This window comes from Eptesicus fuscus, unplaced genomic scaffold, assembly GCF_027574615.1.
Source record: "Eptesicus fuscus isolate TK198812 unplaced genomic scaffold, DD_ASM_mEF_20220401 scaffold_52, whole genome shotgun sequence".
NCBI lineage: Eukaryota > Metazoa > Chordata > Mammalia > Chiroptera > Vespertilionidae > Eptesicus > Eptesicus fuscus.
In genome coordinates, this window is record NW_026557626.1 from 156,781 (window position 1) to 184,669 (window position 27,889).

Genomic DNA, 27,889 nt, shown 5'->3' on the forward strand with positions numbered 1-27,889 from the left:
AAAGTGCATCTGGAAGGTGCTTTAGTTTACTCACCACAAGGATAGCTCTCCAGAGGAAAATGACAAACACAGAAATGTACAAGGAGACAGTGATGATGGTCAGCTTCCACAGAATTTCAAAATATTGGCTGGAGGACACAGTAATGGGCAGGATATGCAATAGATGGAATACTATGTGAGATCCTGAGGAGCCTGAGGCACTTACAATACATCTGTCTCAGGAAGTCATCTTTCCAATCCCAGCACCAGCCTCCATGTGGTCCCCGGAGGATTCTCTGCTTTAAGACAGACTGCAAGTTGGTGGCCTCCTGCCTCCTGTGTCACTGGCCGTATTTATAGACATTAAAACATGGGTCTCACTGGGGAAAGCACAGTTTCTAGTTCACCATGGGCTCTGCTCACTCCTGTGTCTAACGTTATGTTGGAATCCCTCAGTAACAGCTTCTCCCGTGGGAAAGTTAATCTTTATCACTCAAAGACTAACCGAAGTTAAAAACATAAAGAGATGATTTTAATTAGAAACCATCAGATTTAAGGGCTTAAATAAAAACAAGGTAGGCATCATGACTATGACACTAATAGTGTGTGTTATGTGTGTGATTTTTTGTTTTTGTTTTTTTTTGCTTTTCTTTTCAGAAATCCGTGATATTTATTCTTTTAGCCTCTTACATGAAAGGAGACCGACTTCCACTGAGTTCAGACGATTCTGACAACTGTTCTAGAGATATAGGTTTAGATTTAACCATACGTACTTAAAACATAAACAGCTTATTTTTTAAAATTCTGTCCCAGGGAATTGTTTATTAATTTAAAGGAGAAAGAGAGAGAGAGAAAGAGAGAGAGAGAGAGAGAGAGAGAGAGAAAAGAAAAAAGAAGAAGCATCGATAAAAAAGGAAACATGTATCAATTGCCTCCTCCTTGTCTTTGTGAACAAGAATTTAATTTACAAACTAGTTAGTTAAGTTCCCTTAGCATGAATCAAACAAGCCATCAATTTTTGGGGGTGTGCTTTACGGGAGGATGCTCCAACACACTGAGCCCCCAGAGCAGGGCAGCATCTTAATTCTTAATGTTTCCTTTAAGAGATTAAAGCATCCAGGTAGGCGTGTGCCTGACCTGGGCTGGAACCAGTGAGCTTTCAGGGCAAGGGATGCTGCCCAACCAACTGCAGTGCAATGGCCAGGGAAAAGATTATTCTTGTGTTATTATTTACTAACTATTGTGTTAATTGTCATACCTACAACTCTAAACCTACTTTAGTACACCCTAAATTTACCTCCTGCCCTTTTGTAATCTCTCTTTCTGTCTTCCCAGCTCTAAATACAGTCACTCATTTTCCTTTCTTGAAAAGATTAGTTTATATTTTTCATAATATTATAAACACTATAATTTTTGTGAACCTTAACAAATATTGAACTCTTTCATGCTACACAGTTATTTTGTGATTGAACACTCCTTCTTATGTGAAAAGTTTATTATTTTGTATTGCTGAGTAGTACTGTGTTCTCTCAATAACCACTTTGTCTATTGATCTGACTATGGTTTTTGTTATTTCCAGGTTTGGGGTATTATAAATAAATTTTCAGGGAATATTGGGTTCAGTTCTTTATGTAAATGTATGTCTTACTTATCTAACTTTTGTAGTGTAAGTGAGGGTTTTACTTTTTAAGACATGCAGAACTTTTAACTAAAATGGTTATTCCCTTTGCCTTTCCAGACACCCACAATGATGAAAATTCTAGTTTTTCTTTATACCTGTGAGCTTATGCAATATTTAATATTTTTAAATCGCAGGCCTGAAAATCAGTATAGTGTTAACTTGTTTTGTTTAAAATCCATTCCCCTAAGACATTTTTATGGTGAGCATTTCTTGATGCATTGATTTACACCGCCTTTATCTCTTTGGTTGAAAAGTCTGGTCAGAAAATTTTGCCAATTTAAAAAATATATATATTTCTTTATTGATTTCAGAGAGGAAGGGAGAAGGAGAGAGCTATAGAAACATCAATGATGAGAGAGAATCATTGAATGGCTGCCTCCTGCACCCTCCCACCCCCACTGGGGATCAAGCCTGCAACCCGGGCATGTGACCTCAGCTGGAATCGAACCTGGGTCCCTTCGGTCTGCAGGCTGACGCTCTAGCCACGGAGCCAAGCCGTCTAGGGCAAATGTTGCCAATTTTTAAAATGAATTAATGATTTAAACACTAGGCAGATAGTTCAGCATCTTAGAAACATACTTTCTTTCATCACCCCCAGCTTTAATAAGTGTACCCTCAAAATCTTTTCTGAACTCATCCTGTGAAATCTTTTCTGCATGAAGCCAAGACCTCACACACCTTAGGCGAACCTGAGGCAGAGCTGTTCTAGGCTGGTTATGTCTGGGCAAGGTCATGTTTTCCGATGGTCTCAGGCAACCCTGCTGGCGGTTCTCAACCTACAGGTTGAGCCTAAGACCATCGGAAAACACAGATATTTACATTACGATTCATTAACAGTAGCAAAATGACAGGAAGTAACAACGAAAATAATTTCACGGTTGGGGGCCACCACAACGTGAGGAACTGTATTAAAGGGCCGCGGCATTAGGAAGGTTGGGAACCACTGCCCTGGGAGATCTGTCCGTCTTTTGCAGTTAGCCAAGCCTGTGGACGCATCTTGTCCCTCCCCAGCCATCACTCTCTCTGCCACAACACTTTTATTCACCTAACTCAATGGCTGGGTTTCTAGCCCTGCCCTGTTGTTGAAAAAACTACCTTACCCAGAAAGCACTGCACAAGTGTGGGTGGAGCCAAAGGGCATTTTGGTGTCTGCGCATCCCGTTAGGGCGGGACTTCTGCCTTCCTCCTCGCGGTGGCCATTTTAAAGTTTTAGGTCTGTTGTTTGCAGAGTCACAGGCTTCAGGGCCCTGGTCGTGAGTGGGAGGAGGCCTGGGAGGCCGCTGCCTGCGGTGCAGGGTGTGTCTGAGGCTCCTGGAGCCCCAACAGACCGAGATCGGGGTTCCCCTGCCTCCCGGACGCCTCTCTGCTCACAGCGTCCCCGCAGCCCGACCCCCCTGAACCCTCCAGCCTGGGGGCCGGCGCCGCTCAGGTCCTGCCGCCCAGGTCCCAGCGTCCAGAATGGTGAGTCCCTGGTGGTGACACGTGGGTGATGGGGAAGAGGGTGGAAGGCTGCAGTGCCACCTTGTGAGGACGTGATGGTGAACACTGAGCTGGGAGGATTCGGAAACCCGGGCCTGTTTGGGGTCTAAAGGCATCAAAGAGATGAGGTGTGGTTTTGCGTGAGGAGTTTTACTTTCATTCTCAGAACGCTGGGACCATAGATGGTTGTGAAAAAAAAGAGGGACATTTTCTGAGGCAGGGTTCTAACTTTCCCTAACATTGCTCACAGGAAGAACAGACTAGAAGACAGAGGACAGCATTGTGGACAGTAAGGGGAAGTCCTGTAAATGACAAGGGAACTGGCAGGAGTGAGCACTGAGGCCTGAGCCCCGAGATAACACAGGCATCTGGAGGGCACCTGGCCTCCGGGCTGGGCAAGGGTCCTGGGCAGCCTAAGCCCATAGATCCTGGTGTTTGCCAGGCTCCCAACAGACCATTATCTTTCCACAAATTCCTGAAAATGCAGAATCGATCAGGTGTATGGGTTTGTGGAGCTTATTTCAGGGCCTCACCCCCTTGTGCCTCTGAGATAGTAGAGTCCTGGGACTGTCAGCCGCTCTTGTATCCCGGGGACCTGGGGACTTTGAACAGACACTGAGCCCAGACTCCAAAGGCCAGGAGGAGGGCTTAATGGAGTGGGCCTTGTTTTTGGCGACCAGTGTAGTGAGTGTGTGGTCCTCCAGACACAGGTTCCAGAATGTGCAAAGGCTTGGAGTAAAGAGGGAGCTGAATCAGGAACCTGCAGGTATGTTTTTTAAAGTACATCTATATTTTTATTGATTTTAGATGTAGAAAGGATGGGGTGGGGGATGTGAGAGAGACAGAGCAACAGGGATGAGAAAAATAGGGATTGGTTGCCACCTGCACAATCTCTACTCTGGATCCAGCCCACAACCCAGGCATGTGACCTCACACCAGTGCATGGGTCTGTGCTCAACAAAATGAGACACATCATCTAGGACAGTGTATCACTTTAATACAGGGGATCACGGTCACATTGTTAATGGTAGTAGTAGTCAGAAGGGACAGTGTGAGCCTGAGGAATGGCTTTCTTCCTGGGGCCACAGTTTGTGAGAAGGGGGTGTCACAACACAGCGTAGGGACAGAAGTTGTCTTGTAGAGTGTGGGGGAGAGATAATCGTTTAGCATTGGCCAAAGCCTTTAAAAGGTGAGTGGACCTGAGATTAATTGGAGACCAAAGAGTAATTCAAACAAGATGAGACTTGAGTCTGGTACATATCAACTTTTCTAAACTCTCACCAGGATTTTCTTGTGACTCTTGGTGTGGCCTGGCTGTGGGGAGCTGCAGTCAGTCTTGTGGATTATCCAAGAGGCTTGAGTGTTCATCTATTAGACTCACTGGGCATGGTGCAGAGGGTCATTGGGGCTGGGACTTGAGTGAAGGTTAAGTGAGAGTTGTTGGCTGTGACTAGTGAAGGGACACCAAGTGCAGCATTACAGGAGGTGGGCTATGGATATCTGAGATCTGATTGTTGTTCTTGATAGTTGAGGTTGAAGGAAATAAACAGTCATGGAGAGAGGCCTACGTAGCAGGAATCAAGGCTGCCTCTCTGAATGTGGACTATCAGAGTGTGGGTAGTGCTTGATCCTGATTCAATATAGCAACCATCCTCTGACCACACATGCTGAGTAATAAGTAAAAGGCCTGAAGATGAGTATGGGGGCTGGGCCTGTGGCATTGCAGGTGTGAGAGAGGTGTGGTAGAAAGAGTGATGTGCACTCGGAGAGGGAAGGTGAATTAATGGTCACAGCACCATGACATTGACATAGAGTGAATGAAGGAAGAGTCTGTTTCTGGTGGTCCCTGGATGCAACAATAAGGTGAACTTTAGGGTAATTGCCTGTAAAGAGAGGAGTTTGAGTCCTACATTCTAGGTTAAGAGCTTAGGTGCTATTTAACTAACCACCTGTCTTTTGTTGTTGGTTGTGACACACTGGTTGAAAAGAATGACATAGCATTAATCAGTGTTATCCAGGCTTGTAAACCTCCACTGGCATGGGTAAGGAAGAAGGGTAAGAGGTAAATAGATTATGGAGGTGGTGAACTATAATTTTGGAAAAGAGGGTGATTAGGAAATAATTTATCCACACTATGGCATATTTGCATTTCATTTGAAGTTGTACCTCCAGGAATGAAGCTGTGTGAGAGAAGTGTTGTTCAAGGAACTATGTACAGTGGATAGTACAAAGCAATGGCCTCAGCACATTGGGATTGGGATCAAGAGGGTGAAGTGTGATGCCATGTGTTTGGTGTCTTAGAGGAACAATCTGAGGGACTACAATGCTATTTCCTGAGAAAACAGTATCAAATCACTCACACTCTCTTTATGGCCAACATATATCTAAGCTATATATGGACACCCACTGTATTGATAAGAGGCAGTGTGGCGTACATGGGAGGTCCAGAGCTCAGCTATCTTCTATCTGCACAACTGCCTTAATTGTTGTTGGAAGAAAAATATCAGCAGGAAAATAAGAACACAGTGGGTTTCATGGGATGAAGGGCTGGTATTTTCTCTGATGTGTAGAGTGGAAAGAGCAGATGTGTGGAGGGTGGGTAGTAGGATAGACTTATAATGTTAGGAGTGAATCTTATCATGGTTGTACTGTCCCCATTATGACAGGATGTGAACTTTGAGGACGTGGCCATTGCCTTCTCTCAGGAGGAATGGGGGATCCTTGATGAGGCTCACAGACTTCTCTACTGTGAGGTGATGCTGGAAGTGTTTGCACTTGTGTCATCTGTAGGTAAGACCTTCACATTCTCCCAGTGTCCTGAGGTGATGACCTCTTTTCCTTTATGGCTCAGCCGTAGCTTTCTCTCTCCCACAGGCAGAACATGGTGTCTGCTAATGTCCCTCACTGTACTGTCAAAAGTTCTGTGGCTTCCAGGGATGAGCTGGATGGGGAGCCCTGAGCAAAGGACTCTACACACAACCCTAACACCTGTAACCTCAAAAAGTACAGGAAGTGTCAGGGAGTCAGGCATCTTGCAGTGAGCTTAATGGGTCCCAGCTTTCCCTTCCTTTTCATGGGAGGCTGACAGTGTCCACATGCGTGGCTTCAACTTCTGCCCTCTTTCTCTAGGTAAGGGTTCTTTGTGGCAGTCTGTGCCGTGTTATGGTCTGTACCTACATGAACCATGTGCTGTTTTTGTAAGACCCTCATTCAGATGTTTCTAATATTTTCTTCCCTGAATACTATAGCAAGCTGTGTTTCTCTCTTCACCTGTTCCTCTGCACTGGTGCCTATGCAGTATTCTGCAACTTGACTTGCACATATGTTAAGGGAAGCACATATGTGCTAATATTCTTTGAAACCAGCTACTCCTTTATTGAATTTTACTTGGAGTAAGATGCAAGTAACCTCTTGCACAGCTCACACTCATCTTCAGCAGGCAAGTCCTGCTGAATGCTGTTAGTTGAAGGATTAGCTGGAGATTCATATTCTAATCCTTGTGGTGCTTGCCTTGTTTATGTCATATTTCTGGTGACGCCTCTCTGTGTTGTAATCTTCATTAGCCCAAAAAGTCACAAGAGCCTCTTATTAATCCTTGCTGCACATCTCTTATTTTCAGATATTTTCCTGGAACCAATGTGTGATGTGTAATGCACTTTTGTAATGGGATTTCCCACTGTCACCACATTCAACATTCATTTTCTCACCCTTTCTCACTTTTCAGGTTGTTGGCATAAAATGGATGATGAGGTGGTCTGTTCTGATCCAAGTATATCTATACAAGGAGAGTCACAGGACAGGGCTTCTCAGACAGCTCTAGCCACCCAGAAGACCGTTCTGTGTAAGTGGTGTTTCTCCTTGTTAAAAGATATTTTGCACTTGACTGAGTCACATTCAGCATGCTTTGAGCAGAAAGCCTTCTGTAGTGATGCATGTGTTATAGACTTCTGTTTCAGTGCAAACCCTCACCAGCAACATAAGAATGAATGTGGAGCGGAGCCCTGGAAACAAGCTATGGACAGTGCATCCTATGTGAGCAAGTGCAGCTTCTACTTATTGATGGTGCCTTCAACCCACAGGGAGGTTGGGGAATATTGGCGATACAACTCAGAGCTTCCACAGCATCAGGCCACTCTAAACACCGAGGAGCTACATTTTGGCAGCGGGATTTCACAGGAATTTCTTGATTGTAAAAGTCATCACCAGTGGCGTGACTGTGAAAATGCTACGAGCCACATCCTGAAAGTTGTTCAATGTCAGGGTGAATTTTCTGGAGAAGTGATTTATGAGTGTAAGAAATGTAGGAAAGTGTTTAGACGATTCCTTAACCTCATTGGACATAAGAGAGTTCACCCTGGAGAAGAGATGTATGAGTGTAGTGAATGTGGGAAGCCGTTCAGTGAAAGAAGTACATTAGTTAAACACCAGAGAGTTCACACTGGAGAGAAGCCATATGAGTGTACTGAATGTGGGAAGTCCTTCAGTGAAAGAAGTACATTCATTAAACATCTGAAAGTCCACACTGGAGATAAGCCATATGAGTGTAGTGAATATGGGAAGTCTTTCAGTGCAAGAAGTACACTCATTAATCACCATAGACTTCACACTGGAGAGAAGCCATATGAGTGTACTGAATGTGGGAAGTCCTTCAGTCAAAGAGGTACATTAATTAAACACCGGAGAGGTCACAGTGGAGAGAAACCCTATGAGTGTACTGAATGTAGGAAATCTTTTAGCCAAAAATCTAACCTTATTATGCATCGCAAAGTACACACTGGAGAGAAGCCATTTGCGTGTAGTGAATGTGGGAAGTTCTTCAGTGAAAGAAGTGCTTTAGTTAAACACCAGAGAGTTCACACTGGAGAGAAGCCATATGAGTGTAGTGAATGTGGGAAGTCCTTCAGTGCAAGAAGTACATTCACTAATCACCAGAGAGTTCACACTGGAGAGAAGCCATTTGAATGTACTGAATGTGGGAAGTCCTTCAATCAAAGAAGTACATTAATTAAACACCGTAGAGGTCACAGTGGAGAGAAGCCATATGAGTGTACTGAATGTGGGAAGCCTTTTAGCCAAAAATTTAACCTCATTGAACATCTGAAAGTCCACACTGGAGAGAAGCCATATGAGTGCACTGAATGTGGGAAGACTTTTAGCCAAAAATCTAACCTCATTGAACATCTGAAAGTCCACACTGGGGAGAAGCCATATGAGTGTAGTCAATGTGGGAAGTCCTTCAGTGCAAGAAGTACACTCATTAATCACCAGAGACTTCAAACTGGAGAGAAGCCATATGAGTGTACTGAATGTGGGAAGTCCTTCATTAAAAGAGGTACATTAATTAAACACCACAGAGGTCACAGTGGAGAGAAGCCATATGAGTGTACTGAATGTGGGAAGTCCTTTAGTGAAAGAAGTACATTCATTCAACATCTGAAAGTCCACACTGGAGAGAAGCCATATGACTGTCGTGAATGTGGGAAGACTTTTAGGCTAAAATCTCACCTTATTAAACACCAGAGAATACACACTGGAGAGAAGCCATATGAGTGCACTGAATGTGGGAAGCATTTTAGCCAAAAATATAACCTCATTAAACATCTGAAAGTCCACACTGGAGAGAAGCCATATGACTGTAGTGAATGTGGGAAGTCCTTCAGTGCAAGAAGTACACTCATTAATCACCAGAGAGTTCACACTGGAGAGAAGCCATATGAGTGTACTGAATGTGGGAAGTCTTTTCGCCAAAAATCTAGTCTTATTACACATCTAAGAGTTCACACTGGAGAAAAGCCATATGAGTGCACTGAATGTGGGAAGCCTTTTAGCCAAAAAGTTAACCTCATTGAACATCTGAAAGTCCACACTGGGGAGAAGCCATATGAGTGTAGTGAATGTGGAAAGTCCTTAAGTGCAAGAAGTACACTCATTAAGCACCAGAGAGTCCACACTGGAGAGAAGCCATATGACTGTAGTAAATGTGGGAAGCCTTTTAGGCTAAAATCTCACCTTATTAAACACCAGAGAGTACACACTGGAGAGAAGCCATATGAGTGCACTGAATGTGGGAAGCCTTTTAGACAAAAATCTAGCCTCATTAAACATCTGAAAGTACACACTGGAGAGAAGCCATATGACTGTAGTGAATGTGGGAAGTCCTTCAGTGCAAGAAGTACACTCATTAATCACCAGAGAGTTCACACTGGAGAGAAGCCATATGAGTGTACTGAATGTGGGAAGTCTTTTCGCCAAAAAATTAGTCTTATTACACATCTGAGAGTTCACACTGGAGAAAAGCCATATGAGTGCACTGAATGTGGGAAGCCTTTTAGCCAAAAAGTTAACCTCATTGAACATCTGAAAGTCCACACTGGGGAGAAGCCATATGACTGTAGTGAATGTGGGAAGTCCTTCAGTGCAAGAAGTACACTCATTAAGCACCAGAGAGTTCACACTGGAGAGAAGCCATATGAGTGTACTGAATGTGGGAAGTCTTTTCGCCAAAAATCTAGTCTTATTACACATCTGAGAGTTCACACTGGTGAGAAGCCATATGAGTGTACTGAATGTGGGAAGCCTTTTAGCCAAAAATCTAACCTTATTAATCATCTGAAAGTCCACACTGGAGAGAAGCCATATGAGTGTACTGAATGCGGGAAGTCCTTCAGTGCAAGAGGTACACATTCATTACTAGAGAGTTCACAGTGGAGAGAAGCCATATGAGAGTAGTGAATGTGGGATGTCCTTCAGTGAAAGAAGTACATTAATTGAACACCAGAGAGGTCACACTGGAGAGAAGCCATATGAGTGTACTGAATGTGGGAAATCTTTTCGCGAAAAATCTAGTCTTATACATCTGAGAGTTCACATTGGAGAGAAGTGTTAAATGTGCAGGAAATGTTTTGTTTTATTCACTTAGAGTAACAACACTGAATGTGACTGTTTGGGATCTATTTTTCTGAATTTAAACCCTTTTAATGGGACATACATTGTACTATATTCCTCATGTGTTTCCAGTACAAGTGAGTCTTGAAGGACATGCCCAGATCTACTACCTGATACATTTGTAGTTGAAGAGATTTTTTATTGAATTATGCTGTTATGGACTGTTTTACTTTCTAACTCACCAGCCTGCAAATTGCTTACTGTACTCTGTTATGGTTTATGATTTTTTTAGTAAAGACATTTTTCTTTAGTACCTTAACTGTTTTGGTTATTTTCACTTCCAGGTATGATTGTCAAGCACAATTATGATCTATCATCATAGAATTAACAGATATTGTTTGAATCCCAATCTTTCTATGCTTTAGGAGGGAAAGCATAATACTAGAAAATTGCTCTTTGGCCAATATTGGCTTATAGTGCGTTGCTAGCCAAGGCCTTGAAAGAAAGGCTGCTTGACTTTGTGGTTCCAGTTCGCATGTTTGATCCCAGCACATATGGGGATGTGGGAGCCATCAAAATTTTTTTCTCTCTCGTATTGATGTCTTTCCCAATATCTCTCTTCTTCTCCCGCTTCCCCAGTACTTCTCTCTCAAAATATCCTCAGATGAGGATTACCAAAAAATCCAAACATTCACTCTGGTGCCCTGAGATGGGGCCTCTGCCTGCAGAGCCTACCTTTCCTCACTCTTCCCTGCCTTTGCCTGGGATGTTCCCACTGTAGCTGGGCACACTGTGTCCTTCCCAGGGTTTGGAAGAGAGGAGGCCCAGTCAAGGCCCTGGGAGGGATTTGGGTTCTGTGTCTGCCTGAGATGTGCTGGCCAGGGCTCTTCTATCTCCATCCAGAGGTCTATCCAGACTGCTTCTCCCCACCCGCTAAGCACCTGCCTGCTGCAAATGAACCTACTTCTGTATCTGGGGGAAGCCCCTTGATACTTTGGACCCCCAAATCAGTTCACCTTTAGAGAGTCCTGCCTCCAGCCAACTCACACCCCTGAGACCCACTGGTGTTTAAGTCTCTTTTTTCCATTTTAGGGATTATTTTGCACTTTAATTTTATCAACAATAAAGCACTGCTCTCCCCACCTCCTTACCTAGACAGTCCTGTAGGTAGCATGGATGCTACAGGAAATGGTGCTGTATATTTTCAATGGTGAGAACATTCTTCAGTATATGGGAGAAGCATTTCCAGAAGGAGAGGCTTGGTCTCAGTATAATTCCATGTTGGGAGGATGAGTTGTGGGTGCTGTGCCCCATCCCTAAGTTTTTCCTGTGCTTAGAAGACCTGAAATGAGGGGATAGTTCCTGGATTTTGGGGAATAGTGTGTTGCTGGTGTGTATGGTTGAGGGGCAGAGAGTTCGGATGCCTGTGAAGGTGTTCCTGCCAGCTCATGGGCCAGGTTCCTGCAGTGGGTGGGCTGAGGGAAGGCTGTTTAGGCCTAGGCAAGGGGCCCCCAGCTTCCTCTGATTGCTGGCTCTGCCCCTCCCCACTAGGCTCTGATAGCAGGCTTGCCCAGGAGCCCCGTGGCTCAGGCCCTTCTCAGGCTGCTCAGGGCCTACGCGGGGCCTACCTCATTGTGACCTGGGTGCCAGGATATTCCAGGGACCCAGTCGCTGGGAGCCTATGTATGCAAATTAGCCACCCTTTTTTTGGGTTAATTTGCATACTTGTTCTGATTGGTTATGGGCGTAGCAGAGGTACGGTCCATTTACATGTTTTTCTCCTATTAGGTAAGATTTTTATTGATTTTAGAGATTGGAAGGGAGAGAGAGAGAGATAAAAGCATCAATGATGAGAGAGAATCACTGATCAGCTGCTCCTGCACCATCCCACCCCCACACTGGGAATTGCGCCTAAAACTCATGTCTGCCCCTGATTAAGAAAAGAACCCGTGTTACATGAGTTCATCATTTCTGGATATAATGACCAGAATACACTGATGAAGAAAAGTTGATTCAGAGACATAGAAGCATCGAACAGACAGTCAAACTTCAGAGTGAAGGCACGGGAGGGAGAGGGCTGGTAAGAGATCAACCAGTCCTGGGTCCGGGTGAGGCCACGCGACCCTGGGTCTGGGTGAAGCTGGATCCCGGGTCCGGGTGAGGCCGTGTGCCCCTGTATCCGGGTGAGGCTGGGTCCCAGATCCGGGTGAGGCCACGCGCACCTGGGCCCGGGTGAGGCCATGGGCCCCTGGATCCGGGTGAGGCTGGGTCCCGGGTCCGGGTGAGGCTGGATCCCGGGTCCAGGTGAGGTCGCGCGCACCTAGGTCCGGGTGAGGCTATGCGCCCCTGGGTCCGGGAGAGGCCACGCGCCCCTGGGTCCGGGTGAGGCCACGCGCCCCTGGGTCTGGGAGAGGCCACGCGCCTCTGGGTCCGGGTGAGGCCACGCGCCCCTGGGTCTGGGTGAAGCTGAATCCCGGGTCAGGGTGAGGCCGTGTGCCCCTGGATCCAGGTGTGGCTGGGTCCCGGGCCCCGGGCGAGGCCACGCGCCCCTGGGTCCTGGTGAGGCCACGCACCCCTGGGTCTGGGAGAGTCCACACGCCCCTGGGTCTGGGTGAGGCCTCGTGCCCCTGGGTCCGGGTGAAGCTGGATCCCGGGTCCGGGTGAGGCCATGTGCCCCTGGATCCGGGTGAGGCTGGGTCCCGGGTCTGGGTGAGGCCACGTGCACCTGGGTCCGGGTGAGGCCACGTGTCCCTGAGTCCGGGTGAAGCCGTGCCCCTGGGTCCCGCCGAGACCAAACCCGAGGGAGTCGGACCTGCATTACCACCATTTGTCCACCATCCAGAGCTGAGGGGTCAGTGCCGACATGTACACATAAGGAAATGGTGGACATTGAAATTGGGTCTCTAAAGAACTGTTGGTCCAGAAAGAAACTCACTACAGACCGATTCATTTGCCTGCCAGCATAATTATTATTGCTCGTCTCACATTCAGTTCTTATATCTCTAGTGACACATGATCTCGCTCATCTAGGGGAAATGATGAACAACATAGACTGATGAACAAGAACAGAACCAGAAACAAGGAGGCATCGATCGGACAATCAGGCCTCAGAGCGAGAATAGGGGAGTGTCGGGGGAGAGGGGAGAGATCAACCAAAGGATTTGTGTGCATGCATATGAGCCTAACCAATGGTTAAGTTCAACAGGAGGTTGTGGTACCCGTGGGGAGGGGTGTGGGATGGGATTGGGGGGATGAGGACAAAAATGTGACACCTTAATCAATAAAGATATTTAAAATAAATAAATAAATAAATTGTATTAAAACTGAAAAAAAAGTTATCAACCAAAAGACTTGTATGCATGCATATAAGCTTAAGCAATGGACAGAGACATTAGGGGGCTGAGTGCATGTGCTGAAGGGTGGGGGGGCGTGGCTGGCGAGAGGTCAATGAAGGAGAAAGGAGACATATGTAATATATGTAATGCTTTAAACAAATAATTTTTAAAATTTAAAATTAAACAAACAAACATATAAATAAATAAAAGAACCATGACCTCCTGGATCATAGGTCAAGGATAACCCACTTAAGAACACCAGCTGAGCAACATTATTTTAAAATAAATAAAACAATACATGTACTTTTTAATGTTGATGGTATTACAGATGTCTCCCCTTTCCCCCCGTGTAGATATGGGTTGGTGGATCTCTTGCGTTCTTTCCCATCCTCTTCACCTTGGAGATGCCTCAGTCTGTTCCAGTTAGCCAGGCCCTTGGTCGCATCGTCTCCTTCCCCAGGCCTCGCTTGCTGGGCCACAACACCTTCATTCACCTGAGTCAGTGGTTGGCAAACTGCAGCTCATGAGCCCCATGCGGCTTTTTGGCCCCTTGAGTTTTTAGCAAAGGCCAGTTTAGGAGTCCCCTAATTACGTTAATAACAATGTATATAGTTTAAGTTTAAAAAAATGTGGCTCTCCAAAGAAATTTCCATTGTGGTACTGTTGCTATTTGGCTCTGTTGACTAATGCTGTTGTGGACCACTGACCTAAGTCATTGGCTGGGATGCTCGTACTCATCCTGGGCGGTGAGAAAACTACATTACCCAGAAGGAAATGCGCTGACATGGGCGGGGCTAAAGGGCATTTTGGTGCCTTTGCATCCAGTTAGGGCAGGATTTCCGCCTTCCTCCATGTGGTGGACATTTTAACCTTTTAGGCTGGCGTCCTCAAACTAGGGCCCGCGGGCCACTTGCGGGTGTTTTTGCCATTTTGTTTTTTTTTTACTTCAAAATGAGATATGTGCAGTGTGCATAGGAATTTGTTCATAGTTTTTTTTAAACTATTGTCCGGCCCTCCAATGGTCTGAGGGACTGGGAACTGGCCCCCTGTTTAAAAAGTTTGAGGACCCCTGCATCTTAGGCCCTGGACGTGAGTAGGAGGAGGCCTGGGAGGCCGCTGCCGGCGGTGCGGGGTGTGTCTGAGGCTCCTGGAGCCCCAACAGACCGAGATCGGGGTCCCCCTGCCTCCTGGACGCCTCTCTGCTCACAGCGTTCCCGCAGTCAGACCCCCCTGAACCCTCCAGCCTGGGGGCCGGTGCCGCTCAGGTCCTGTCCCCCAGGTCCCAGCATCCACAATGGTGAGTCCCTGGTGGGTGACACATGGGTGATGGGGAAGAGGGTGGAAGGCTGCAGTGCCACCTTGTGAGGACGTGATGGTGACACTGAGCTGGGAGGATTCGGAAACCCCGGGCCTGTTTGGGGTCTTTATAAATGCAACAAAGAGATGAGATGTGGTTTTGCGTGAGGAGTTTTACTTTCATTCTCAGAACGCTGGGGCCAGGGAGGTTAGGGTCGCGGAAGGAGGAACACAGGTCCAAAACAGTGAAGAATTAAGAAGTCATTAGCCCACCTGGAAGGCTCGGAAACGGTCCCGTTGAGGGACTTGGGAGGCGGAAGCTGGTCCTGAGGCTGTCACAGCGTCACTTGTCTGCTTTTCTGGGCCTGGAGCTGAAATACAACTGAGGCCTAGATGTGATCTTTAGGGGGGAAAAGATAGGGGGTCTCGTTTGCCTGCCTCGTTATTGGCTGGGGGAGGGGAGGTCACCCTGGGGGCGAGGTTCTTGTTTTCCCAGTTGTGCCCCTTGCTAGCATCCTGCGCTTTCTTGTAGGTCCTGAGACAGGATTTCCAAAGGGGATAGAGCAGTGGTTAGGCCCCCTGTGCCAGGTCCAACCTCTGCTGTGATGCCATGAGTTATAAGGAGAGGGATTATCTGAACCGCCCTTTTGTGTTGGATATGGTGGGTTACAGGGACAGGTAAAGACTGATTATTTCGGGCTACATCTACATTGGGTGAGCGATAGATGAGGGTAACGTGGGGTTTGGTGGGCCCAATCTGGTGGCTGTAACAGGCGACTCCAGGTCACGTGTTGGAGGTTGTTGGGGGGGGGGGTGTTAGGGTTTAATCTGGAAAGGTGGGACCACGGGGTTTGCTCTGATAGCTGCAGTGGGGTGGTTAGCAGTACCTGGTCAGGGCCTTGCCATCGGGGCTGTAAATTATTCGACGGGTGGGTTTCCTTTAGGAGGACCCAGTCCCCGGGCTGTAGAGGAGCAGGGGGGATGGCTCCCGATGAAGGTGGAGGGAGGACTTGATCAGCATGCTCTCTCAGTAATGGTTGGGTGAGATTTAAAATGGGGACATAGTCTCCGAGAGGGGTCTCTGTGGAAGGGAAGTTTCCTAATAAGGAGGGTCTTCCATACATGAGTTCACAGGGACTAAGACAGGAGGGTGCATGGGGGGATTGCCCTGATGTGCATAAAGGCGAGCATTAGGAGAGTAGTTTAAGGTTCTTCAGTGTTGAGTTACTTAGTGAGGTGGGACTTAATGAAGGAATTTCACTTTTCTACTTTGCCTGAAGGTTGGGACTGGTGGGGGGTGTACGTTCCACAGCATGTTCAGAGTGGAGGAGACCCGTTGAGTCATTTGAGCCATGAAAGCAGGTCCATTATCTGCTTGTAATGAGGTGGGGAGGCCGGATCTGGGAAGGATATGCGGAATGGGAGCTGTGTGACCTCGGAGGACTTTTCAGACGCAGTGGGAATGCTTCTACCCAGTCTGAGATGATATCTGCGGGGGTTAAGATAGGAGGAATGTGAGTGAAGTCAATTTCCAAGTCTTGTCTAGGGATTTGATCCCTAACCTGATGATTGGGGAAAGAAGGAGGTCTAACTTCTCCTTGGGGAGATCCTGAGTAGCACGTTGAACAGGTTTGGGAGGTATCTTGCAGAAGGAAGGCTAGGTTAGGACACATGATGAGGGGTTTTCGGAGTTGTAAATGTATCCTATACATAGAGAATTGTGAATAGCCTGTAAGATATCACAGGCCTGTCCCTGGGGAAGGATATATTTTCCCTGAAATTTTAACCATGGCTACTAGGGACTGAAGTTCCTCTGAAGTGTATTAGGGTGTTATATGGGGTGTAATAAGAGTTGGGGAGATAGAGGCTTCCTCTGAGCCACTGTCTTGGCCTTCTGTCTGCTCTGTTATATCCCTGTATTATGGAATCTTTCCCTACATAGTGTCCTTTGCGGTGTGTGTGTTTTTTAATAGGAGGAATGTGAGTGAAGTCAATTTGCCAGTCTTGTCCAGGGATTTGACGTTTAAGAAGCTTAGAAAATTGGGAGAGAGGTTCCCAAATATCAAGCAGGAAGACCTGTGAGGCTTTCAATGATAGGGTCAAGAACTGGGGATGAGCGCTGGAAATAAAGAAAGTGCAGGCTTCAACTTAAGGATGTAAGCAACAGGAGAGGGTCTGGGCGGGGCTGCTTTAGCTTACTAGGAGAGAAGGGGTTTCTTTGGGACATCAGGGGTGATCAGATCCTGACTCACTGGTCGACACAATCCTTCTACCCATTCACAAATAACCAGCTTTAGCCAAAAAGTAAACAGCATTTACATTTACTTATTTTTTATTTTATTTTTTAATATATTTTATTGATTTTTTTAAAATATATTTTTATTGATTTTTTACAGAGAGAAAGAGAGAGGGATAGACAACCAGAAACATCGATGAGAGAGAAACATCGGTCAGCTGCCTCCTGCACACCCCCTACTGGGGATGCGCCCGCAACCAAGTTACATGCCCTTGACCGGAATCGAACCCGGGACCTTTGAGTCCGCAGGCCGACGCTCTATCCACTGAGCCAAACCGGTTTCGGCATATTTTATTGATTTTTTACAGAGAGGAAGGGAGAAAGAGAGAGAGTTAGAAACATCGATGAGAGAGAAACATCGGTCAGCTGCCTCCTGCACACCCCCTACTGGGGATGTGCCTGCAACCAAGGTACATGCCCTTGACCGGAATCGAGCCTGGGACCCTTCAGTCCGCAGGCCCATGCTCTATCCACTGAGCCAAACTGGTCAGGGCAGCATTTACATTTATGAATGTAAACACACTTTAAACACACTATTACTTTAATATGCCTTTCTCAAAGTACAAGAGACCCTGGGTAATGAAAACCAAGAGTAGGCAAATTAAAATATGTCTAACAATCAATGTTTCAGTATTTTATTCTGTTTTAAGTATTTCGATGTTTATCATTTAACCCAGCAATGCTCCAAAGCCTTTAAGTTACCAAAGACTCTGGAAAATTATGTGTAGGCATAGGAGGTCTGGAGAAAAGCCGGAGGGGTGGGGTGGGAGTGGGGAGCAGGCCCTGCAGTCTGTCCCCAGATGTCTAGGCGCTTGGATTTAAAACTGCCACATTTTTCCTTAGTGATAACATGCTCAGTAAGGTTGGGGTGATAATGAGTTCAGCTTCTGATAGTAGCCAGACTTTTAAGTAAGCATTCCTAGTTTTGCAGCAAAGAAAGTTGTTCTTTGGGAAGGAGGTGAGGGCAAGTCAGAAGGCGCCGAGGTGAGAGCAGTTTTCAGAGCATTAAAGGATCTAAAGGCTCAGTGAGGCAGGGGTCCTATCATAGAGGAGCTTTGTGAGAAGACTGAAGCTGGGAACTCAGAGGCGAGAGTACCCAGCAAGCCTGAGAAAGGAGAGTATTTCTTGTTCAGAAGAAAGGAGTCATGGAGGAGATAAGGCATTTACAGTCTAAACCCTTTGCACTCGCTTGCTTTTTTCTCAATTCCTTTATTCTAATGCTAACCATGTCGAGTCACACTCGACATGCGAGTGCAAAAGGTTAAGGAATGGCATGGATTTGTGGGGTGAGAGTGAAACTGAGGTAGGTGACTGTTGTTGGGGACAACCAGGTTTTATGAGGGGATGCGCTGTAGCCCTGGTCGGGCACTGAGGTAGAAAGAGGAACGAGTTGATGGGGGTATTTAATAAGATACAGTGTAGAGATGAGGTGGCTAATGACTGTGAAACTAATCCGTCAACCCCCATAATAGAGACGGAGGAGGGGACAAGGGTCCCAGTGAATTCAGGGAGGGCAGAATAAGTAGCCCCATTGTCAATTAAAAAGGAGATCGACCTACCTGCCACCATATTGTCACCCGAGGCTCTGACCTGCTGATGTAAGTCTGGGGGGCCCTGTCAGGGTCTGGGCAGCTTCAGTCTTTGGTGGCCATTCCCAGGAGGCCTGGGAGCTCCAAAGTGGATCCAGAGGGCGGCCTTGCTGGGCTGGTTGATGTCTGACCTGGAGGAGCCAGATTGCCGTCTGATTTCCATTGCCTTCCCTTCTTCACTGTGAGCAGGGCACAACCGGGGGGTCTCGGGTTTGAGCAGGTCTTAGTCCTTCCTTGTTGCATCTGAAGCATGGGCCCAGAAGAGGCTTAGCCCCTGACTTACCCTCGGTTGAAGGACCTGCACTTCATTTGGGGTTCTTGAGAGCAGCGGCTAGGAGCTGATAGGCCTTGGCCTGGGCTTCCGTCTTGGCCTGATCTCACCTTTGTTTTTGAATTGGGGTCTCCTCATCTCTATTATTAAAAATCTCAGCAATCAGGTTAATTAGTTCTTTTTGAGGCGCTTGTGGACCTGAGTGTACTTTTTGAAGTTTATGGTGTATGTAGGAAGATGATTGAAATATAAAATGGGGGTTCACAAGAAGGACTCCCTCTGGGGAGGTGGATCCTAAGGTGGTAAATTTGTGTAAGGCCTCTGTGAGGCCAGAGAAGAGGAGAGCTTGGTTTTCGTCAGGGCCTTGGGTGATTTCATTAAGTTTGTCATAATTGACCACCTTATGGGCAGCCTTTTGAGTCTGACAATGAGATATAGTACAGAGCCAGCACCCTGGAGAACTGACCTGATAGTTCCATCTTGGGTCAGTTCAGGGGACCCTGTTAGCACCAACTGAGTTGGCCACCGAGTCCTGTCTATGGAAGGCACGGTATGGTCCTGAGCTGCTAGTCAGACATGCTCCTTCTCCTCTGGGGTGAGAGAGGACGACAGGATGACTCAGATGCCATGCCGGGTCAGGTCATAGCACTGGGTCAAGTACTTAAATTCCTTAGTAAAGGTGGTCGGGTCGGTGGAAATAGACCTGAGATGCCTCTCAATCTGTGTGAGGTCTGACATGGAAAATGGAATGTGTACCCAGACGATACCCTGCTCCCTCCCTCAGGGGTAGAATGGGTGCAGGAATGGAAGCAGCTGTTGAGGATGGCAGTCTTAGGATGGCCCTAGAGCAAGTGTTAGGTGGGAAAAGGCTGTATTGGAGCTCAAGTTCTTGGGATTTCAGCTTTCAGGGGCTGGGGGAGAAGGCGGTTGCTGGTTAGGAGGGTCTGGCTTTTGGGAATCTACTGCAGGTGAGGGAAGGGTTGTGTAAGAAGATGGAGGTTGATGGTCTGCTGGGTCAAAAGTACATTCAGCATCAGAAATGTTAGGGGTATGATGATATATGTCAAGGAGAAAGATCTGATGGGTAGAGCAGAACTGAGAGGAAGGATTGGGACTGAAGAGTGAAAAAGGCCTGGATATAGGGAATCTCTGACCATTTTCCATTGTCATGACAGAAGTTATCTAACTTTTGCAGTGTGTTAAAATTAAAAGTGCTATTCTTAGGCCATTGAGACTTATTATCTAGTTTATATTGTGGCCAAACAGTGTTACAAATAAAATGAGGTGGTTGGGCCTGATCTCCTTCGTGAGTGGGCAGAGGGAGTGTGGTGTGGCCCACGAGAGAGGAAGGGTGAGTGACAGACCACAAACCCAAAGGTGACTGTTTAGGGTAGGCATCCCCGCAGCTAAACAAATCACCTGGGGAAATGAGAGATGACCCTCTGAACTTTGCACCTCCACTCCAGAAGGACCCACAGCCAAATGGCTGAGGAGTCTTCCTTCTGGCCTAGCGCTAGGACTTAGATGAGAGACTTTCGAGAAGTCAGTTTGAGAGAGTGGGCAGAAGACTCGAGATGACTGAAATTGTGGACCGTCACTCACCTAGAGAAGATTGGCGGGTGTGGGATGGAGGGTCAGCAAAGAAGAAGGAGAGGATCCCGATGTGGCATAGTCATCGGCTGGCTCAGGATGGTTGATAAAGGAGGGAGGTCTAATTGAGGCCTGTAATCGAGTCACCCCAATAGAATTTGGAGGTAAGCCCAGGTGTGAGCTGCCACTGCCTACTGCTCTCAGAGTAGCAAACTTTGGGTGACCGAAGCTAGTGCGATGGTTCCCCATCCCCATAGAACCCTCCCATGTTTCGGTATCAAATGGTCGGGGCACCGAAGGAGGAACACACAAGGCCAGAAAGGGTGAAGAATTATGAATTTATTAGGTCATCTGGATATCAGATGGGCTGAGCCCCAAAATGGCACCAGCACCCAAAGACGGAGGGTGAGATTTTTAAAGGACTGTAGGGTGGGCTATTTATGGTCAGAGAATTCTCTGTTTAGGTCTGCATTCTGGGAAATGCTGGAGGGGTGAGATAATAGTCTTAGCAAGTGGGATGTGGTCCAAGCAAGTAGAATGTCCATTGTGAAATCGCATAAATGGAAGTTCCCAGGGGAGGGGATATCTATTCAATTATTTGATCAGACTTAACAATAGATGGTTGTGAAAAAAAGGTGGGAACATTTTCTGAATTAGGGTTCTAACTTTAACTAACATTGCTTAGAGGAAGAATTGCCTAGAAGACAGAGGACAGCAGTTGTGGACAGGAAGGAGAAGTCCTATAAATGATAAGGTAAGTGGAACTGAGTGTGCACTGAGGACTGAGCCCTGAGATAATACAGGCATCTGAAGGTCACCTGGCCTATGGGCTGGGCAAGGGTACTGAGAAACCTTAACCCCTAGATCCTGGCGGTGTTTTCCAGGCTCCCAACAGACCATTTCCTTTCCACAAATTCCTGCAAATGCAGAATTTATTAGGGTTTTCTATGTACAATATCATGTCATCTATGAATAAGGACAGTTTTACATCTTCTTTTCCAATTTGGATGCCTTTTATTTCTTTTCTTATCTGATTGCAATGGCTAGTACTTCCAGTTCGACGTGAAGCAGGAGTGGTGAGCGTAGGCATCTGTGTCTTGTTCCTGTTCTTAGGGGACATGGTTTATTTTTTCCCATTGACTATGATGTTGGCTTTGGGTTTGTCATATATGGCTCTTATTATGTTGAGGTAAGATCCTTCTATTTCCACCTTGCTGAGAGTTTTTATCAAGAAGCGGTGTTGGATTTTGTCAAATGCTTTTTCTGTATCAATTGTTAAGAATATGTGATTTTTATCTCTCAATTTGTTTATGTGATGTATCATGTTTATTGATTTGCGGATATTATACCATATTTGCATCCCCGGGATAAATCCTACTAGGTCATGGTGTATGATCTTTCTGATGTACTGCTGAATCCGATTTGCTAGAATTTTCTTGAGGATTTTTGCATCTAAGTTCATGAGGAATTTGGCCTATAATTCTCTTTCATTGTGTTGTCTTTATCGGGTTTTGGTATTAGGGTGATGCTGGCTGCATAGAATTATCTTGGAAGTGTTTCTTCCTCTTGGATTTTTTGGAATAGTCTGAGGAGGATAGGTTTTAGTTCTTCATTAAGTGTTTGGTATAACTCCTCCGTGAAGCCATCTGGCCCCGGGCTTTTTTTGCTGGGAGTTTTTTATGACTGCTTCGATTTCTTCCATAGTTATCACACTATTGAGATCTTTAGAATCTTCCTGGTTGAGTTTTGGAGGTTGTATTTTTCTAGGAATATGTCCATTGCCTCCAGGTTGTCTAGTTTGTTGGAATAGCGTTCTTCATATTATTTTTTACCAATACTTTTTATTTCAGTGGGGTCTGTTTTTATTTTGCCTCTCTCATTTCTGATTTTGTTTATTTGAGTCCTCTCTTTTTGATTCTTGGTGAGGCTGGCTACAGATTCATTAATCTTGTTTATCCTTTCAAAGAACCAGCTCTTGGTTTCATTGATCGTTTGTATTTTTTTTTTTTTTGTCTCTATGTCATTTATTTCTGCTCTGATTTTTATTATCTCCTTCCTTCTGTTCACTCTGGGCCTTTCTTATTGCTCTCTTTCTAATTCTTTGAGTTGTACAGTTAGATGATTTACTACCATTTTTTCTTTTCTCTCCTCCTCCTCCTCCTCCTCCTCCTCCTCCTCCTCCTCCTCCTCCTCCCCCCCCTTCCCCTCCTCCTCTTCCTTCTTCTTCTTCTCCTTCTCCTTCTCCTTCAGGTAGGCCTGTAGAGCTATAAACTTCCCCCTCAGGGCTGCTTTCATTGTGTCCCATAGGTTTTGGATTGTTTGTGTTTTTATTGTCATTAGTTTCCAGGATGTTTTTAATTTCTTCTTTGATCTCATTGGTAACCCAGTCATTATTTAATAGCATGCTATTCAGCTTCCAAGTGTTTGAGATTTTTGGATTGTTTTTATTGTAGTTTATTTCTTATTTATTTATTTATTTATTTATTTATTTATTTATTTGCCATTGTGGTCTGAGAAGATGCTTGGTATAATTTCAATCTTATTGAATTTGGGGAGACTTTGCTTGTGACCCAATATGTGGTCTATTTTGAAAATGTCCCATGTGCACTTGAGAAGAACGTATATTCTGTGGCTTTGGGGTGAAATGTTCTAAAGATGTCAGGTAAGTCCATCTGATCTAGTGAGTCATTTAGGATTTCTGTATCTGCTGATTTTTTGTCTAGATGATTTACCCAGTGATGTCAGTGGGGTATTAAACTCCCCTACTATGATTGTATTGTTGTCGATCTCTCCCTTGATATCTTCCAGGAGTTTTGTTATGTATTTGGGTGCTCCTGCATTTGGTGCATATATGTTTATCAGGGTAATATCCTGTTGTTGTATAGATCCCTTTAGTGTTATGAAGTGGTCTTCCTTATCTCTTGTATGGCCTTCACTTTGAGGTCTATTTTGTCAAATATAAGTATTGCTAACCCAGCTTTTTTTTTTTTTCATTTCCATTTGCCTGAATGATATTTTTCCATCCCTTCACTTTCAGTCTGTGTCAGTCCCTTGTTCTGAGGTGGGTCTCTTGTAGACAGCATATATATGGGTCGTGTTTTTCTTATCCACTCAGCCACTCAATGGCTTTTGATTGGAGCATTTAGTCTGCTTATGTTTAAAGTTATTACTGAAAGGTACTTGTTTAGAGTAATTTCTATTTTTGTGCCAGTGTTCCTACTTACCTTTTTATTTCTTCTTTTTACAGCATTCTCTTTAGCATTTCTTGCATTGCTGGTTTGGTGGTGATAAACTACCTTAGCCTTTTATTGTCTGCAAAGCTCCTATGTCCCTTTCAATTTTGATTGATAGTCTTGCTGGATAGAGTATTCTTCGATTCAGTCCTTTGCTTTGCAACACTTTGTATACCTTCTTCCATTCCCTTCTAGCTTGATGTGTTTCTGTTGAGAAATCACTTGATAATCTGATGGGGTATCCTTTGTAGGTAACCATCTGTGTCTCTTTTGCAGCCTTTAAGAGTCTCGTTTTGTTGTTAATACTTGCCATTGAAATTATGACTTGTCTTGGTGTGGATCTTTTGGGATTGATCTCGCTTGGGATTCTCTGTACTTGTGTAACTTTTTTCTTCCCCATATCCGGGGTGTGTTCTGTCATTATTTCTTCCAATAGATTTTCTAAACCTTGCTGCTCTTCTTGTCCTTCTGGCAGGCCTATTATACGTATGTTACTTCATTTCATGTTGTCCCAAAGCTCCCTTGGGCTCTCCTCCTGCTTTTTAATTTTTTTTCTCCAATTGCTGTTCAGATTGAGCTTGTTTCATTGCCTTATCTTCTAACTCACTAATTCGGTCCTCTGCTTCTTCTAGTCTACTATTGAAACTTTCCATGGTGTTTTTGATTGTAGCTATATCACTTTTCATTTCTTCCTGATTCTTGCATAGGTTGTTGATTTTCTCATCCATCCGATGTTTGAATTGCATGACCATTACTCTGAATTCTTTTTTGGTCTATCCACGTTCAGTGTGGTCTTGTGTGCGCACCTAGAATTAGGGACCCTGCCTGCATTGTGCTGTTAGTGTGTGCCAAAAATCAGAGTCCCCTAGCAGAGTGGTCAGCAAACTGCGGCTCGCGAGCCACATGCGGCTCTTTGGTCCCTTGAGTGTGGCTCTTCCACAAAATACCACAGCCTGGCAAGACTATTTCGAATAAGTGGTGTTAGAAGAAGTTTAACCTTTTGCACTCGGATGTCAAGTGTGACTCGACACGGTTAGCAGTAGAATAAAGGAATTGAGAAAAAAACAAGCGAGTGTAAAGGGTTAAGTTTTAAAAATTTGGCTCTCAAAAGAAATTTCAATCGTTGTACTGTTGATATTTGGCTCTGTTGACTAATGAGTTTGCCGACCAATGCCCTAGCACATGCCAGGAGTCACAGTGCCCCTGTGTCTGCACCAAGAATCAAGTATCAGAGTCTCTGTTGCTTTATCCTGCTTCTCCCTGTGGAATCAGGGCCCGTTTGTGCGCACGCACCAAGAGTTGGAGTCACTGGCTCTTAGTGTGACTGCGCTGCATGTCAGGGATCCAAGGCGTATGCAATAAGAAACAGAGTCAAGTCAGTGGTGTTCAGTGCTGCCTCCCGCTCAGAGAATAGGGGTCCCAATCACCTTGGGGTACTAGGTTTCACAGTAGCACTGTGTCGGCCGGAGGTGTGCTCCTGCGCTGCGGAAAACAGACTTCCGTGTGTGCTTGCCCAGAATCGAAGTCAGGTGGCACTGCTGCCCTGCATGGGCTTTGAGTTTGGTCGCCTGATTGCATCATGGGGAGCAGATTCCCAGTCTCTGTGCATGTGCAGGGTCAAATTCCCGTAGTGGCACTGCGGCCCATGCAAGTGGTAAGTCTATCAGTTACTATGGCACTGCCCGCGAGCCTGCAGGGAGGGGGATAGGATTCTTGACTCACAGAAATCTGCAGCCGGGATTTCAGGATTCTTGTTGTCTGTTGGTCTGCAGCTGTGGTCGCAGGTCTCTGTCCCCAGTGGCTGCAGGGTCCTGGTTTGCGTCTGAGACCAAACTGGGTGGTGCTGAGGCAAGGATCCTAGTCTCAAGCAGCTCTGTATCTCAAGATGGCGTGGTCTCTGTGCCTGCAGTGGCCGCCCAGAAGTGTCCGTGTTGTGCGCGGGACTCCGCAGTCTGATTGCCCAGTTTGGCAGCCCCTTGGAAGACCTGCAGAATCTAACTGTCCCTAGCTTCCTTCCTTCCTTCCTTCCTTCCTTCCTTCCTTCCTTCCTTCCTTCCTTCCTTCCTTCCTTCCTTCCTTCCTTCCTTCCTTGTTTATTGCTATCATTCTTTTTTTTAATCTTCTTTGTGAGTTTATTAAAGTTGCCTTATGATACACATTCTTTTTTTCCCATTTTTTTATTAAGGTATTATGTGTGTTCATATCTTACCATTGCCCCCCCCCCACCCCACTCACATACATGCCCTCACCCCCCCAGAGTTTTGTGTCCATTGGTTATGCTTATATGCACGCATACAAGTCCTTTGGTTGATCTCATCTCCCCCATTTCTCCCTAACCTTCCTGCTGTAATTTGACAGTCTGTTTGATGCTTTACTGTCTCTGTATCTATCTTTTTGTTCAACAGTTTATAATTTTTTTATTATCCATAAATGAGTGAGATCATGTGGTATTTTCCTTTCATTGACTGGCTTATTTCACTTAGCATAATGTTCTCCAATTCCATCCAGGTTGCTGCAAATAGTAAGAATTCCTTCTTTTTTATGGCAGCATAGTATTGCATTGTGTAGATGTACCACAACTTCTTCAATTTGTGTGGGTTCCCCCCCCCCCCCCGTATCAGGAAAGTTTTCTGTGATTGTTTCTTCAAACAAGTTTTCTATTCCTTGCTCAGTTTCCTTTCCTTCTGGAATCCCTATTATGCGTATGTTGTTTTATTTTTGTCCCCCAAGTTCCCTTAGGGCTCTCCTGCTTTTTAATTTTTTTTTCTAGAAGGTGCTCTACTTGGGTATTTTTTCCCATCTTGTCTTCTAGCTCAGTGATGCGGTCCTCTGCTTCTTCTAGTCTACTCTTGATACTTTCTATTGAGTTCTTTACAGCAGCAATGTCATTTTTAATTTCTTCTTGGTTCCTCTTCATTTCCTCTTGGTTCTTACTCATTGTCGAGTTTGTCTTCCATTCTTTTCAGCCACCCTATGACCATTTCTCTGCATTCTTGCTCTGATAGGTGGCTTGCCACTAATTCATTTACTTCCTTTTCTGGTGATGCCTGCTTTTCTTTCATATGCGAGCTGTTTCTTTGTCTCCCCATTCTCTCTCTTCTCCGGATGTCTGGCTATGTAGTTCTCTCTCTCCTTATCCAAGGTGAAATCTGACCTTTCCATGGTGGAGTGAAGAGCTCCCTTGAATCCTTGAATCCTTGTGTTTGCGCCAATTGGGGACAGTTTTTCTGGGGCTTCCAGCTGTTCGTTGGTTGCTGCGGTTGTGGATTTTCAGGCTTCCGATGAGATCCACTTTCCCTTTCAGGATGGTGCGATTTCCCTCAAGTTAAAATCTTAAGAATCATAACTGTTTTAACTTTCATGTATTTGTATACAGAGTGGCTAAACTATTGAATACACATTTGAGAAATGGAAAAACTTAAAATATTTATAATTCTAATATTTTATGAAAGTGTCAAAAATGGAACAAAAGTCTAAAATCAATCAATGTAAAATTGAGTCTCCCTATTTAACAGATTTGAAGAGCAATGATTCAGGAAGTGTCATGCCATGAATTGTGTTAGAAACACAAATACTGAGAAACACTTGAACATAAAATATTTTGAAACCAAATAAATTTCATCTCTTAAAAAAATTTCCTGAAATAAATTTTCCAGTTTTCAGTTATAAGTAAAATATTTTATGTGCAAGAAAATATAACTAGTCCCTGGCAGGTGGCTCAGTTGCTTAGAGTGTCAGCCCACACACCAAAAGGCTTTAGTTTCCATTACTAGCAGGGCACACATCTAGGTAGCTGATTCAATCAATTGTTGGGAATCAACTGATCCATGTTCCTCTCACTCTCCCAAAAACAATTAAAAAACATATTTTTGGTTGAGGATTAAAGAAAAAAATAAAGAAAATCTAGTGATATATCTGTCCTAATTTTACCTTTTGTATTTTATTTTTTTTTTTTTTTTTTTTTTCTTTTTTTTCTTTGCTTTTTTTTTTGATTTTTTTTTTTTTTTTTTTTTTTTGTCAGGGCTAAAACATTTTTAATTGTACTAAAATATACATAACATTAAATTGACCACTTTAACCATTTTTAATTGTATAATCCAGTGGCATTAAGTATATTCACATTGTTGCAAACACCACCACCATCCATTTCCAGAACTTATTTTTATTACAAAACCAAATGATCTGGCTTTATATTTTGATTTTTTAAAAATATTAACATTATTCCAAAAATCAAAACTATACAAACTGCTATATT

The 27,889-nt window shown here is 45.0% G+C and overlaps 1 protein-coding gene across 1 annotated transcript; it reads left to right on the plus strand.

The window, feature by feature from the left end:
- Positions 1–2,869: 2,869 nt before the first annotated feature.
- On the plus strand, positions 2,870–9,927 carry LOC129148478 (zinc finger protein 260-like). The gene is made up of 5 exons (XM_054713461.1): positions 2,870–3,121; positions 5,806–5,929; positions 6,864–6,892; positions 7,532–8,159; positions 8,244–9,927. Exons 1-5 carry the CDS (start codon positions 3,119–3,121, stop codon positions 9,860–9,862), a joined length of 2,403 nt encoding a protein of 800 aa, XP_054569436.1. The 5' UTR covers positions 2,870–3,118; the 3' UTR covers positions 9,863–9,927.
- The last annotated feature ends 17,962 nt before the right edge of the window (positions 9,928–27,889 follow it).

Bases quoted from the DNA above. Each gene is read 5' to 3' on its own strand.
- LOC129148478 (XM_054713461.1), top strand. The intron at 5,930-6,863 runs GTAAGACCTTCA...CTCACTTTTCAG, and splicing joins TGCACTTGTGTCATCTGTAG to GTTGTTGGCATAAAATGGAT. The intron at 6,893-7,531 runs GTCTGTTCTGAT...GAATGTGGGAAG, and splicing joins ATAAAATGGATGATGAGGTG to CCGTTCAGTGAAAGAAGTAC.